Source organism: Epinephelus lanceolatus, chromosome 21 (genome assembly GCF_041903045.1).
Source record: "Epinephelus lanceolatus isolate andai-2023 chromosome 21, ASM4190304v1, whole genome shotgun sequence".
Classification (NCBI taxonomy): Eukaryota; Metazoa; Chordata; class Actinopteri; order Perciformes; family Serranidae; genus Epinephelus; species Epinephelus lanceolatus.
In genome coordinates this window covers 13204106-13220235 of record NC_135754.1, presented here as the reverse complement: position 1 = coordinate 13220235, position 16130 = coordinate 13204106, and the positions used below count along the sequence as shown (strand labels likewise).

General features: G+C 41.9%; 2 protein-coding genes across 4 annotated transcripts; both read right to left on the bottom strand.

Moving 5' to 3' along the window:
* Positions 1 to 711: 711 nt before the first annotated feature.
* LOC117246939 (GTPase IMAP family member 5-like) lies at positions 712 to 9809 on the bottom strand. 2 transcript variants are annotated; one of them, XM_033610979.2, is made up of 8 exons: positions 9619 to 9809; positions 9177 to 9287; positions 7618 to 7695; positions 7137 to 7187; positions 6941 to 6991; positions 6805 to 6855; positions 6514 to 6555; positions 712 to 3387 (listed from the first exon to the last, which is right to left on the bottom strand). In XM_033610979.2, the coding sequence occupies exons 2-8, from the start codon at positions 9214 to 9216 to the stop codon at positions 2669 to 2671; spliced, it is 1032 nt and encodes a 343-aa protein (XP_033466870.1). In that variant the 5' UTR covers positions 9217 to 9287; positions 9619 to 9809; the 3' UTR covers positions 712 to 2668. The 2 variants fall into 2 exon arrangements, with proteins under 2 accessions (XP_033466870.1, XP_033466871.1); XM_033610980.2 differs by lacking the exon at positions 6514 to 6555 and having other exon boundaries at positions 9619 to 9808.
* Positions 9810 to 9962: 153 nt separating this feature from the next.
* Positions 9963 to 16051, bottom strand: xrcc6 (X-ray repair complementing defective repair in Chinese hamster cells 6). 2 transcript variants are annotated; one of them, XM_033610642.2, is made up of 13 exons: positions 15936 to 16051; positions 15309 to 15397; positions 14409 to 14521; positions 14038 to 14179; positions 13488 to 13739; positions 13056 to 13242; positions 12671 to 12857; positions 12241 to 12409; positions 11664 to 11825; positions 11396 to 11525; positions 11060 to 11160; positions 10837 to 10953; positions 9963 to 10668 (listed from the first exon to the last, which is right to left on the bottom strand). In XM_033610642.2, exons 2-13 carry the CDS (start codon positions 15379 to 15381, stop codon positions 10469 to 10471), a joined length of 1833 nt encoding a protein of 610 aa, XP_033466533.1. In that variant the 5' UTR covers positions 15382 to 15397; positions 15936 to 16051; the 3' UTR covers positions 9963 to 10468. The 2 variants fall into 2 exon arrangements, with proteins under 2 accessions (XP_033466533.1, XP_033466534.1); XM_033610643.2 differs by having other exon boundaries at positions 15946 to 15995.
* Positions 16052 to 16130: the final 79 nt, after the last annotated feature.

The following is a 16130-nucleotide window of genomic DNA, read 5'->3' as shown; positions in this document are numbered from 1 at the left end:
CCTGAACTGCACGTTCACAGAGAACAGATCTTTTTCGTTTACAGATCTGAAGCGGTGTTCAAATTTAATAAACACAAAAATGCTGTACTGTAGTTAGTGCAGATGGAAAAGCTTTTGATAAAGTGTTTTCTAGCTAAACGGATCCACAAGTTAGATCCTGTTTTCCTGTCAGTTCTTCCAAATTAGTTTGCCAACAGTAACAAGTTACCCAAAAGAGAGAGACACTTAAAAATCTTGGAGCTAATTAGGTAAATATTGGATTTTGGACTTTTACAGTACATTTGTTTGACCGACACACACCGTCTGGCTCCCAGACGAGCTGGAAGATAATGACTGCAATTCCATTTGGAGGGGAACTATCTCTTTAATGCTGTTTTCTCTTTTTTTCAGGTCAGAGGTCAGGCTTGGCAAAAGAGCAGCAGACAAGTGGGTGTTATTTCCTTTCCTGTGCTATCATCATGCCCACGAGGAACCTGATTGGTCTGTTGAAGTTCTGCACTGTTTAATGAATATTCTCTCTAACTACAGAGCTACTCTGCTTCAGTTGTGTAATTTGATTTTCAGGTCATTTCAGAAGATTTGTCTGCATAATGTGGGTAACCTCAATTCTGAAAATGAAAAGTGAATCAAAGTTGGTTTATGCTGCACTACATTAACCACATAGCCTATACTTGCAAAATAGAGACAATATTAACATTGTGCAATTAAAGCTGAAATTATATATATATTTAATGATGAAATATAAATCATATATCATTTTACTGCCATCTGTTGACAATATGATGAAGATTTTTTCTGACCACAGCTACATAAATACAGTCTATAAAACCTGCAATTACATTTGAGCATGTTAAAAATTAAAGGGACAGTTCAGCCCAAATGTACATTTTTTCCTTTTACCTGTAGTGCTATTTATTCATCTAAATGTTTTGGTGTGAGTTGCAGAGTTTTGGAGATATCAGCCGTGAAGATGTCTGCCTTCTCTCTGATATGATGGAAGCACTCAGCTTATGGCGCTCAAAGCACCAAAAAAACACATTTAAAAAACTCAACAGCAATGTCTCTTTCCAGAAGTCATGACCCAATTACTCAAGATAATCCACAGACCTTGTTGTGAGCAGTTTAATCAAGGAACTATTTTCTTCCTACTGAACTACACCCACCAACTGTATCACTGCTCAGAAGGAATCATGCATTTCATGCTTGTGAATGCACAGTATGCAAACATTACGCCTCCTCGGCTGAGCTGTCACGTTGGCTAGCTCAGTGGTGCTAGGTGAGGTAGCAGTTAGAGGTGTGGACTCTTGTCACATGACTTGGACCTGAGTCAGATGTGAGTCACAAATTTGCTGACTTTAGACTTGACTTGACGAAATCAAGAAAGACTTGCAACTCGATCGGAATTTAACAATGACTCGTGACTTCATGCCTTTTGCCTTGTAAATACTTGTAATACTTGTACTTGTAATTTGCTTGCCTTCAATGATAGACCTCATGTGTACTGAACCTACCTTTTGACCAGTAAAGACTATTATTTCTCGAGAGTTGTACGTTTGAGTCCACTCTCACCTGGTTCACCAGCTGTTACACTGATTAATAGTGCTATATAAAAGTGCAATGTCAGCACTACTTTTTTATAATCAAGTTCAGTCGCACTTGTTTTAACAAACTTGTTTCAACAAATAAATCCACATTTCAAGAAGCATTCATGATTTTTGTAAATTGGATGCGTCATTACTCCATTGTTAGAAGGGCATTACAGTTCGTAAGGCGTGCTTTTAAAGACTTGAGACTCACTTGTAACTTACAAAACAATGACTTGGTCCCACCTCTGTTAGCAGTAGATGCACACTTCCTCCTGCACAGTGATACAGTTGGTGGGTGTAGTTCAGTAGAAAGAAAATAGTTCCTACATGAAACTGCTCACAACAAGATCTGTGAATTACCTTAGTCATGATTTCTGGAAAGAGACGTTACTGTTGAGTTTTTCAAATATATTTTTTTGGCACTTTAAGCACCACAAGCAAAGTGTCATCTAATTCCATTATAATGAGGAGAAGGCAGACATCCCTACAGCCAAAACAATATAGACTGATAAATAGCACTACAGGTAAGAGGAAAAATATGTGTTTTTGATTTTTGGGGTGAACTGTTCCTTAAGTAACTGTTAGTTTTTCCTGGTCCAAATGCTGTTTCAGAGGGCTCTGGAGAAAGCACAGACAACATTGAACAGTCCTGCTGAACTCTAGTCCCAGTGTGACTTCAGTTTATTTTCCATGATCATCTTTAAAGTTTGATATCTCCTATAAATTATGAAAGACAGGGGAGGGCCATGCACCGCAGCAGAGTAAGAAAACATGAGGCCTGAACAAGAGAATATACAGACACTGAAGAATTACAACACATCAAAACAGGAAAATTAAGTGTGTGTGGGCATAATAACTAACCAAAAGCATCTGCGGCATGTTGAAAACCGAAAGCCGTCCAGCGGTAGTAAATTCATTTGGACAGTGGTAAACCAGGAGTGACAAAAATACCTCAGGCACAGAATCACCCTTGCACTTAAAGTCAAAATTGCATGTTTAACACTTGCATGAATCCTGCCCCCTTATTTTTTCACTGCCCCAACAACTCTCACACACTCTCTCTCTCCTTCTCCCTCTCTTATTTACATGTGTCCCAGTTTTCTAGCCAGTGCAGAGCCCATGTCTGCCAGCAGCTCCTCCCTGATGCGGTCCTCACTCCTCTGCAGCTCATGGATGAAATGCCCCCTAAGTGTCTTCATCTCCATCACACGTTCCACCAGCTGCCTGCGTGTCACGCCCCGTGCCCCTGGGGGGCAGTCTGGTCTGTTGTCCACCAACTCTGGCCTTTGGTCACATAGAGACAGAGCCCTCTTCAGACCCCCAGAGTCTGCATCCAGCAGCTGATCTACACTATGCTTTCGACCCAGACGGTCTGCATGGGTGAGCACTGGAATGACGTGCCCCACGACCCCGTCACCAAACAGCTCAAGAGTGGCTCGGACTGCCTGAGCTGCATCCTGGTCCATCCCCATGCTGGAGCCTGGAGCTCGGATCACCAGCAGGAAGGCGTGTGGTCCAGGACTGGAGAGCTGAAGGCTCCTCAGAGCTTCCCTGGCTCTCTTGGTGTTCCCCAGTGACAGCCCCAAAAGATCTGGAGTGTCGATCAATATAATCTCTCGACCATCCACTACTGTCCTTCTCTTGATGCTCTCCATTAAGGGACCCATGGGTGCCCTTGTCTCACTGTTGCCCAACAAAGTATCTGCAAGAGAGGTCCGTCCTCCACCTGTGGGCCCCAGGAGGATCAGTCTCAGGCCTGGTTTGTTGGTCCCTGACTCCAGTGCTCCATCTGTGGATGACCCTGCAGAGGTGACAAGTTTTTATCAGATAAATAATAAAGCACTTTTGGGAAGAGCTGTGATTCTCAGCCCAGCTGGGCCTGAGTGAGTGGATCTTATGGTTTTAATATCTTAGATTTAACAGAAAGTGGTACCCCTAAGGAGGGGCCTTGGCCACCCTGATACAGTTACTGGTCCCCCACTGGCCCCCTCCTGGCAAAAACAGTTGGAGGCTGACCTTACTGTCTTTAGGAGGTTGTGGTGTGAAGGTAGAGGACTTTTTAAAAACTAGACAACCTAAGGGATCTATTGGTACCAACAATGTCAATATAGTTTGTCAGGAAAGGGGCTAGAAAACACTTCAGAGTTCGGCTAAATATCGGTGAGGGAACAACCGACCGTCATTTTTAAAGGGGTCCCTTGAACTCTCACCTCAAGATATCAGCATGAAAATGAGTTCTATGGGTACCCACAAATCTCTCAAACGTGAGAGGGCTTGTTTCCAGTAAATGTTTTGATACAATCAATGTGCTCCTACAAATTAAAGCTGTATATTTGTCTTTTTAAGGAAAAGGACTGCCAGCCTATTTGAAGAACAATGAATTGCTTAAAGGCGAAAACACACTGCTGGCGGACGGTGCACGTCAAAAAATATGCCCCATTATTTTCAATGTATAACCCCACACCGGTGGTGGCTAGACATGCATCAGCGCTTCTGGATGTTCTGTCCCCAAATTAAATGCGTTTTCCCTCACTTGCTCTCTGCTTGTACATACCAGCTCCTGTAAGAGCTCTTTTTTTCAGCTCCTATGGCAGCTCGACTCCTCTCCTAACCAACGATGCATAAAGAGAACTCTGTTTTTTTTTCTCTTGTGATGAAGAATGGATGAAAAGAGACCTGTTGAGGTCAAGAAATATCTCAAACTAAACGACCCACAATCCCGACATTATAAAGACCATGGCCAAAAAGATACAGTACAGGCCAAAAGTTTGGACACACCTTCTCATTCAATGCGTTTTCTTTATTTTCATGACTATTTACATTGTAGATTCTCACTGAAGGCATCAAAACTATGAATGAACACATGTGGAGTTATGTACTTAACAAAAAAAGGTGAAATAACTGAAAACATGTTTTATATTCTAGTTTCTTCAAAATAGCCACCCTTTGCTCTGATTACTGCTTTGCACACTCTTGGCATTCTCTCCATGAGCTTCAAGAGGTAGTCACCTGAAATGGTTTCCACTTCACAGGTGTGCCTTATCAGGGTTAATTAGTGGAATTTCTTGCTTTATCAATGGGGTTGGGGCCATCAGTTGTGTTGTGCAGAAGTCAGGTTAATACACAGCCGACAGCCCTATTGGACAACTGTTAAAATTCATATTATGGCAAGAACCAATCAGCTAACTAAAGAAAAACGAGTGGCCATCATTACTTTAAGAAATGAAGGTCAGTCAGTCCGGAAAATTGCAAAAACTTTAAATGTGTCCCCAAGTGGAGTCGCAAAAACCATCAAGCGCTACAACGAAACTGGCACACATGAGGACCGACCCAGGAAAGGAAGACCAAGAGTCACCTCTACTTCTGAGGATAAGTTCATCCGAGTCACCAGCCTCAGAAATCGCAAGTTAACAGCAGCTCAGATCAGAGACCAGATGAATGCCACACAGAGTTCTAGCAGCAGACCCATCTCTAGAACAACTGTTAAGAGGAGACTGCGCGAATCAGGCCTTCATGGTCAAATAGCTGCTAGGAAACCACTGCTAAGGAGAGGCAACAAGCAGAAGAGATTTGTTTGGACCAAGAAACACAAGGAATGGACATTAGACCAGTGGAAATCTGTGCTTTGGTCTGATGAGTCCAAATTTGAGATCTTTGGTTCCAACCGCCATGTCTTTGTGAGACGCAGAAAAGGTGAACGGATGGATTCCACATGCCTGGTTCCCACTGTGAAGCATGGAGGAGGAGGTGTGATGGTGTGGGGGTGTTTTGCTGGTGACACTGTTGGGGATTTATTCAAAATTGAAGGCACACTGAACCAGCATGGCTACCACAGCATCCTGCAGCGACATGCCATCCCATCCGGTTTGCGTTTAGTTGGACGATCATTTATTTTTCAACAGGACAATGACCCCAAACACACCTCCAGGCTGTGTAAGGGCTATTTGACCAAGAAGGAGAGTGATGGAGTGCTGCGGCAGATGACCTGAACCCAATCGAGATGGTTTGGGGTGAGCTGGACCGCAGAGTGAAGGCAAAGGGGCCAACAAGTGCTAAACACCTCTGGGAACTCCTTCAAGACTGTTGGAAAACCATTTCAGGTGACTACCTCTTGAAGCTCATGGAGAGAATGCCAAGAGTGTGCAAAGCAGTAATCAGAGCAAAGGGTGGCTATTTTGAAGAAACTAGAATATAAAACATGTTTTCAGTTATTTCACCTTTTTTTGTTAAGTACATAACTCCACATGTGTTCATTCATAGTTTTGATGCCTTCAGTGAGAATCTACAATGTAAATAGTCATGAAAATAAAGAAAACGCATTGAATGAGAAGGTGTGTCCAAACTTTTGGCCTGTACTGTACTTCCTGGCAAGTCATAGCTCTGGAGATCGACTCTTCAGGTACGAAATCAATTTAAATAAGTGGGTGTCCACAGATGATTTTAGGCTAATGTAGAGGTGGAAGAGGTACAGATCTTTCAGTAAAAGTCATATTAACGTTGTGTGGTTGTCTGTTGACAAGCTGCAAATGATGGGTCCTGTGTGTGCTTGGGGTGGCAACTGGTGCACGTCACCTGATGTGCCATGCCGCGGCTGTGCCAGTGTGTTATCAGCTTAACATTTATAGATATGTAACACATTAAACAGGATTGTTGTAAAACTCAAAATGTTAGCTGGACCAGTATTTGCATATGCACTTGAGATAGTTCCTTAACTCTCCTTATTGCCACATAACAAGCCCATTACCTGAAAGGCATAATCAAATTCCTTGAATTCAGTTATGGCTTTTGTTTTTTTGGTGTGCCACCCCAAGATTTTCAGGGGCCCCATCTGGTCACCCCTACATAAAAATTCTGGGGGCACCACTGTCAACAGAACAAAGAGAAAACCCAAAACCATGTACCAAAAGGAGAATGAAGGTGAACTGACCTGTGATGACAGCAACCAGCCACTTGAACTTGGAGGAAGACGCTGATGGAGGAGCAGATTGCAGCTGCTTGATTATAGGCCTATAATTATCATGTAGCTCTATCGCTAAAATAGCCCCACTCCATTCAGATACTAAATTGCTGTCATGTGTCTGCTGAATTTCTGAGTCACTTCCTCAGACTACCCAGGCACTCATATTGAAAACTTCTCCTGACATGTTTACCTTCGCATAGAAGGTTCAAATGAAGCAATAATGAGCGAACAACACACACAAATGCAACCAGCACTCACCTGCAAAAAACTTCCAAACTCGAGACAGCCATTTGCACAGGCTCTTGATTACTGAGACATAAAAGAAAAGTTAGCATATGACTTGACATGTTATATTTTACTTGATTCCTATGGGTCAGAAAAGAGTGTTCCATACCACGAAGAGTTCCCACCAGGCGGCTCACCCAGCCCCAAAGAGCTGACAGACCTGTGGCAGAACACACATTAATGATCTGGTGATTTTATTTTACAACAACATGACAGTACTGACGGTTTTGTGAGCTGTCAGTTAGAATCAGACTGTGAAGAAGAGGACAAAGTGACCAGTGATATACCACTCTGACTACACTCACCCGTTACAGAGCAGAACAGACGAATGGGCCATCGGATCAGAGCTGGGAGTGCTGCAGGAAAAACACAGTACTATCAGTATTACAGCAGAGGTCATCATGGATTTATTGGTGTTGTAGCATTAAGAAAACACACAGTATCACCTACTTTATCCTTTAGAAATGTGTGTTTTTGATCAGCAAATGAATGTGCACAGGTCTGTTGTAAATCTGTCTACTCAATACTTGTGGGTTGGAGGTCACCCTCTGTGAGTAGGACCCCTAAACCCATGATAAAACATTTATGTCTGATCTCATCACCACCATTTCTGATCATTTCAAGCAACTTTAATCTGTTTTATATTTCCTGTGCTTTGTAGTACATTAACTCCCTATCTCTGAGAGGACAGGTCAATCAATCAGAGAAACAACATGGCTTATATTTCAGGCTAACTTTCTGTGTTTGCCAAATGAGTATGAGCATGTGTGTCAGTGAGTGACTGACTCTGTGAAAATCTGTAGAGAAGATACCCCACTACGGTAAAAGCTCCCATCTGGACGCTGTTGGCGTTCATCCACCAGCCTAAACAGAGAGGGGAATGAGGAAAGCATGACATTAGTACTGCACACAGCTTATCATGGGGTTTACCTTTCACCCAAATGGGAGATGGAGAATGAAATACTCTAAATCCGAAAAGCATATTGTTTCAGGACTTTCTGTGTGTGTGTGTGTGTGTGTGTGGCTATGGCTGCAGGCATATCAAGATTTACAATCATTTTCAACTTTATATGTAAAGGCTGACATCACAATCTCTCATTCCAGGATCGTTTTGACAGCAGGAAACTTAAATTTAGCACAGTTAGACAGAAATAAGGGAAGCGATACACAGCATTTTTCAGTGCTCACTAATGTTAGGGCCCGAGCAATTATTACTTGGCCGAACACCACCACTACTCTCTCAACAAAATGATAAGTATCTTTGTAAAACTTTAAGAGTAGCTCCACTAAAGCAGACAACAAACAGATTGGTTGAAACCGGAGGTGCCACAACTAAGTGTTAGGAATCTAGCTAAACTATTTGATGCAAGATGGAAGAGAATGCAGAAAATGGGTATTAAACAAAAGTAATAAGGTAGTGGGAAATGAGGGGAGGAGGAAGAGGATTAAAGAAAAGAAGGGGAAAAGAGAAGAAAGGAGTATATTTTTTTCTAAAATATCTCCTGAACCAAACCAGTTATTATTTCCTATATGTCTTTTTTTCCCCTCATGTTTATTGTTTTTAATTTTAAGTTATTTCATTTACTTTACTCCTCTTTCTTATTTATTGCAGTAATATCTATCTATCTATCTATCTATCTAGATATCAAGATGTATCTGTGTAAGAGTGTATGTATGTACTCTTATTTTTATCACTGTCATATCTATTTTAATATTATTCTGTTTGTTTGTTTTGCTTGTTTTTGTTATTTGAGATGTTGGGATCATGGGATGGGAGGGACGTAAAGTAGCTCATGTTAAGATTGACATTTTCTTTTTCTTTTGTTTCAGTGAGAAGTAACCCAAGTACTGTGAGAGACTATAAATTTTTTTTTAGCACAGTTTTAAATATGGCACAGTTCACAGCTACTGCGTAAGAAATTGATTCAAATTTATTATATTATCAACCTACGTCACACATTGTTAAATAGTGTTTAATTTCTGGTTAATTTTCTCAAATTTTCCGAACAGGAAAGTAACGCACCGTTGATTTTTTTTTTTTTTTATTTTAAATTTTGAAAAGCTAACCCGGAAGTGACAACGATGTTGACGCTACCTTGACAAAATATACTACGGACTCCACAGTCTGCGCTTAATGGCGTTTGTTTTGCAGCCATGAAGACACAATATTACAGTACAAGATTTGATGCGAGTTGAAGGGAGTAATGGAAAACTATTGAGTGTATTTTTAAATTATCGTACAAAGGAAGTTAAATTACAAATAATACTCTATTTACTTTATGAAGTAGACATCTTTAAGGTCTTTAAGGGTACATATTTATTGAATTTTTAATATGGCGCCTCACCTGCATCCTCAGGGGTGTCCTTGTCACATTGACACTCCATTTCTCTTCAGCTGTCGGACTTTCAGTCGGTGTGAAAGTAGCGACAATATGAGGCAGCGTTTCTGCTCAGAACTGTCAACATAAAAGCACGTAAAGTTCAACATAACACCCGAGTAAACAAATATGTACACAACTCAAACCAAAGCTAGGAACAGTAGCAGGATTAAATATGTATATAGCAAAAGTCAAGTGCCTAAATATCATTTTCCCATTCAATACATCAACTTAGACCTAGTAAAGACTGCATAATTACTAAGTTGTTTGTTAACATGTAGCCAAGTTTCAAGACAAGGTAAACCAAAACTAAAAAACCTCAACTTGAAAACTCAACACATACAATATACTGTAGTTAAAGTCTATTTAATCCCATAGCAATGGCAAACTGTTCCTACAGCCTCATTACCTGCAGTGTAGTCAGATAACCCTCCCCAGGAATGCCATCTACTTCCAGTCTGTCAAAACCTGTTGCAACTCATGAGGTCAAAGTTGTGTGTGATCTCTCCTTCCTGCTTTTGTGCAGAGGCATTTGCCTGTGCAGGCGTGCCCCCAACACTGCTCTCACTTTATTGTACTGAGTGGCAAACAGAATGCAGTGAGATGGTCCAGGTATGACGATAATGCTGTGGTCTTACTTTGGATGAACACACCTCTTTCTTTCTTGCTACAAGAAAAACTGGAAATGCTGCTCGACATGTACAGTGTACTGACTCATGGGGTTATAAAAATAAAACAAAGTGGATGCAGGGCTGTAAAAGGTTTTGGTTTTATTAATGCAAATGCAGGATTATCAACCCTAGTTACAGTATTTTTATGACTGTATGTTTACTGTACAATGTGTTTCAATGTTCATGAGACTTTGTATGATGTCAACCACTTTGAGAGTCCAGAAATTCAAACACGATTCGTATGATCTAGGACTGACACACCTACTGCAGACTTTAGCACTGAGCTGTATTGAACCATGATGCCTTGACAACAACAAAAGGGTAATTCAACTGATTTAATCTTATCAAGCACAACAGGAATCTTTTCTTTCAACACTCCAAACAGTGTCCTGATCTGTCCCCAAATTTCACAGACCACACTGTACATTAAAAACCTGCTACCTGCTTTCAAAATAGATCACACAGTTTACCAGAACTTGGTTTGTACAAAGTGTCTGAAGACGATTCTACACTTGAGGTGCAACAGATACACTGATCTGACAAAATTGTCTGCTCATGAAGGCACAGTTGAGTTGTGTATTTAACTCCTCAAGATCCCAGCTGGGCGGTCAGAGCATCTATCAGCTCCTGCTTCTTGGTCCCGGTGGTGCGGATCCCGAACTGCTTACAGGCGTCCTTCAACACGGGCACGGTCAGCTTACCCAGGGTGCCGTTCTGCACGTGGGCCTTCAGCTCGTCTTCTGACACCTCCACTTTGGGCTTCTTCTCTGCTCCACCTCCGGTATCAGCTGTTGGATCATTTATCAAAAACATCAGTCAAAAGAATGATGTTATTTTAACCGCATCGTAGCACAAAAGGGCCACATTCATCAGTACTGATCAATAACCTCGGCACCAACAACAAAGATACAGTAAAAGCAATGTTACTCAGTTCCTGTTACGACTTCAGCTCTGACCTGCTTTGCGTTTAGGGGCCGGTTTGCTCTCGGGGTTGTAGCCCGCAGGGTAGACCAGATCTTTAAACTCCTGAACCAAAGGACCCAGACGGCGGTCCATCTGGTCCACCTTTGGCACTGAGACAGAGAAAAAGACAGACAGGTGCAGGAAGTGTGAGACATAAGAGCAAGAAGTTTTTGTAGAGGTCGAGACAGTTTGAATGTTTGTTTGACTGTATCTTACTGATGAGGTCCTCTACGTCCTCTGGAGCCATCATATCCAGAGCCAAGGCCTCCAGGTTCCTGTAATGCTGCTGGATGACTGGATTCTCAAAAGCATCACTCCTGCATTACATTACAAACAATGAAAACATGTTACAGACAGAAACCCAGTGAGTAACCTTGTTACGAGCACCACAGTGTCCATAAATTCCACATGAAAACTGCCATGCCTCAATTAAAGTAGTATCATTTTGAAGAAGCTAAACAACATATACCAATGACACAGACACATTGCTTTGCTGTTTAGGATTACAGAAGCATCCCTAAAAGAAGATCTCCATAAAACATGAGCAGCTACCTGTATTTGAAGCGGAGCTTGGAGACGATCTCCTTCATCTTGTCCACCTGAACTTGTGAAGCCGATGGGCACTGGGGAGGATCCAGAGTCCGAAAGTCGTCAGCGTACGGCAGATAGATGACGTTGAAACCTGATTTAGGGCATGAGAGACCACATGTTGCCATCAAACTTCAGTACACTACAATGATCTAGACCAGTGGTTCGCAACCTTTTACCTGAGGGACCCATAATTTTAGTATTGTAGACTTTGGTGCCAGCAGTGTGTTACCTGGTGGTGTAATCTGTACTTTCCACTCGTCGATCTCCTCCTTCTGAGGCACCAGGGCGACAAATCGAGGTGAGTAGTTTCGGCGGGAGATGCAGCGGCACAGAGCGAACACGTTCTTCTCGCTACACTTTGTTAACAAGGCAGAGAACAGGCATGCGCTGCCTGGAACCAAGAATATATTCACGCTTAACAAACAGAGAAGATGCTGTAAGACATTTTTGATTCCAAAAAGGGCAACATTCTTCATGAATTTAAGTAAATGGGGACCAGATTTAACAACAGGAAACCTGCATTAAAACATCTGTTTACAAACTCATGTAGAATAATCCAAGTCTCGTGCACAAATTGCATGAGTTTAGTACAAGGTGCTGATGTTTTGATACAGTTTTGCTGTTGTAAAACGCGGTCCCCCTTTACTTCCATTCATGAAGAATGTTCTCCTTTTTTGGATCCTCCGTTTACTGTGGAGGCATGCCAAAAGCTTCCTCATGAAATCAAGGTAACACGTGGTGGGTAAGTGATATACAAATGGTCATTTTGTGGGTGAAGTAAATCAGACACAAACAAAGAGTCCTACCTTTCACCTCGTTCTCCTCAGGGTAGAGGAAGACAGCCGGTCGGATATGGTGGTGACGTTTGAGCTTCTCCATGGGTTTGAATCCGATCAGAAACATTCCAGGATCGTCAAACTTCCTGATGGCGTCCACCTCATCTCTCTCCATCACAATCTGCTTCTTACCATACACCTGGAGTAGACACACATGACAATAAAATCACTGAATCAACTGAATCAAATCACTGAAATGATTTTGATCAGCAATGACATTCAGGTTAATTTTGTTCAGCTGTTTGTCATCAAGTCTTTCTGGTGGGTAACAGACCATAATTTAGGATTTATTACCAGTTAGTTACTATAAAATCAAACTTGCAGTTTACAGTACATATATGACAATTTAAATCTTTTACAAAAAGACCAAACCAATCTTCTACATCAAATCTGCTCTCACCTGGGCTTTCTTTATCTCACTGGGCAGCAGCAGGCTGCCAGTCTGGGTGTGGAAGGTTCGGGTTTTGCTGCGGACTGGCTCGTTGGTTTCCCTGTAAAGTCTGACGGGAGGTGGTTTCCGAGCTGTCACAGCAGTTGCATAAATTCCCACTGCTAGATTTATGCCCTCACCAAGACAGAGATTTAGCCTGAAGATGGCAGAGAGGGAAGAAAGAGTAAGGAGAAGGGAAGAACAAGTGTTAAATGATTAAATAGACACAACGATGCACCACAAAGGAAGAAGAAAGCAAAACGCAGAGCCGTAAATAGAACAATAAGAAAGAAAATTAAGTAACTAAACTCTACTTTTATCTGTTTGGAAACAGAAATGTGTGACTTGTCGCTACCTGGCCATGGCTCTCTTCTTCTGCTCCTTGGCGCGCACCCTCTTCTGGAGGTCCTCCAGTTTGTCACAAGGCTCCAGCTGCAGCCCCAGTTCGCTCTCATCCTCAGGTGGACTTACAATGTCACGGAAGAAGGGTGCGACATCGAAGCCGCCCGGTTTCATCAGATGCATTAAGTCAATGATGACACCTAAGAGAGGGGATCAGTCACATGAGTCCATGATGTACAAGTTTAACATGTTAAAACTGCAATTAAGAATCACCAATTAGAAATTATGAAGTAACATTTTGATGTTAGCGCCTATCACACAGAAGTCATAAATTGTAAGGACTAGCTGGGTTGATAAACAGAAAGAAAGTGCAGCTCTGAACTTTAATCCAAAACAGTATGACAGATTTTCACTAAAAAAAAAAGAGCATTTCCTTCAGACATACCGGTCTCTTTGAGGTCACCAGCCTTGGTGCGAGCCTGTCGGTCCTTCACATTGTCACCCCCGTGTGGCTCATCCCTGCAGGTGAAGATCATGAGCCGCTTGTGTGACAGGCGCAGCTTGATGTCACTGTAGAGGTTGGCGCAGCACCACAGGGCGTCTCCTAAAGACGTCTCCCCGCTGCCCATGGTCTCTGCCGCAAGCTGGGCACCTTTAGTCCCTCGCAGAGCATCCACCTCCTGCACTCGCTTTGCACCTTAGCAGGCAGATTCAGAGGACTTTATTAAAGTGCTTACATTTTGCTGCACATGCACTGACATCAAAAATGTATTTACTAAAATCAACGGCAACTGTGCACTGGTATTTCAAGTGCTCCTATGTTTGTGAGAAATAACATGTTATAACAATAAATTAAAAGGTTGAATATGTTTTATATGAATACATCCAAAGCATGAAACCTGTGCACAGCAGCTGTGCCCACATTTGTGGTTTCAGCAAAACAGCAGCTTTACAGGTGAAGTGTGATCATGTGTTTGCAGAGTGCAGCATCTCACCGGGTTCATCGAGGTCGTGGTACACATAGACATGCTTGAATGAGTTCCTGGGATTTTTGCTCTGCTCGGTGCCGTAGAAAACCAAAGCCACCAGGTCCCTGTGACTGCTAATGATCTTACTGGTGTACACACTGCGCACAACCTACGAGGACAGAACACAGACGATGATTATTATAAGAATAAGGGGGTATCTAATAATAAAACAACTTATTTTGGATGTGCAATAGGTAAGCTCTGGAAGTTTTCAGTTTTTCTTATGTTTTCAATAATAAAACAATAACTGCATGAAAAAATCTAGATGATGTACTTGTAAAAATGCCAGCACTTTTCTGCAAATCCAACTAGGACAAAAAGACAACTGGCCATTTTACCTGCATGGTCATGTCAAAGTTGGAGGGTTCTCCGTCTTCTCCTTTGACAAACATTTCCTTGGACGCATCAACCAGGAAGACCAAACTGTCTCTCCCCGTCACCTTGTAATCATCTGACAAAGAGAGAGACTGATTTGTTATTGTCTGACTTTAAGGCTTCAGAAAATGCCTTAATTTTTAGCACCAAACACTATCTGATAACAAGTGTTAAATAACATGTTCAGTACTACAGTTCAGAGAGGCTGTACAGAGGTGATGTAGTGCACAGCACATGCCAGCAGAGGATAGTCTCCAATAGCAGCAGAGCTGAGAATGATGGCGACTGGGACTGTGAGTGGTAGGGATAACATTACAAGACTACAAAAAAGAAAAATGCCTCACAGGTCTCCTAACTAATCAATTAAACATTACTAAATGTGGAATCGGGAAGGTATTGCCAAACATAATTTTATCTTGAGATGACTTCTTCCTGCTGCAAAAGAACACATGCCACGTGATTTTATTTAACTGACAGTTTGCCACCACCATTTGCACCTATTCTCCATTGAGTCCACTTATGCATTAGTGTACACTGCAGCAACAAGTGTCATTAAGTCCTACCACAATAATCTATAGAAGAAGGGTACTTATTTCCTACTTATTCATTATTCTAATGTTTCTTTTTTCACATATACTGTCATATGTTGTAGATCACTGTAAAATATAAATTACATGGCATGCAGGTGTGATCAAATCAAAGTTGTCAGACACATGTATTAGTGAAACGTAAAGTGAAATATAAAAATGTGGAGGAAATATAAAATGTAGAGGAATAATGCCCATATTAGAGAGAGCTGTGGTAGCAGACAATCTTGCATTATTTGCACTACAAATGAAGTGATGGGGAGGCTTTCATCTCACCTCCAGATTGCTCTCCGTCCTCCTGCTCTTCCTCATCCTCCTCATTGCGGTAGAAGGCGTTCCACTCCGCCATCTACGCCGCTTTTTTTCTGTCAAAGGATACAAGAAGACACAACAACAGGTAAAATAAAGTACTTAAACGTTTGATGTTTAAACTGTGTAGTAGTAGAGAATTTGGACTGGATTCAAACAGTGTCATTTTTTCGCAGCCAGCATCTTGCTGTAAACTCTAATGATGCACACGCTCCACCTCTGGACGAATGGGCCATCTCTTCTTAACCATCTGATGCATTTTGGAAGAAAGCACAACCCAACCCGAGCCACAATAGTGTCGTGCTCATTTAATCAGTGAACAATACCTGTGCAAAGGACAACGCCGTTTGAACCCTGTATGACGTTTAATGTAGATATTATTAAGACTTTATAAACTTTAACCGAGGTTTCAACTTTGCCCAGGCAGTGTTTAGGTTAGCTAGCTTAGCTTGTAATTAGCCGCTGGTCGCCTCACCTACAGTTTGAACTCGCTTAGTAAACAAACATATTTTTCTTATGATACACACAAACTATAAGGACTAAACACATTAAAACAATAACATGAAGATATATTAAGTCACTGCATGAACATACAGTCACTTGCCGTGCTCTGTTTCTTTCCCCCCACAAGTCCGGGCTAGTTTTAATGACTGGCGCGTTCAGGGACGTGAACGAGCACGCTGAAGAGCGTATGAAACGGCTCGTCGTCTATTGGACACTGGTCTGCCAATCTAAGATACTGGCCAATCCTAGCAAAGTGGGCGGGACTTCTGAGCAGAGGGGCTCGAC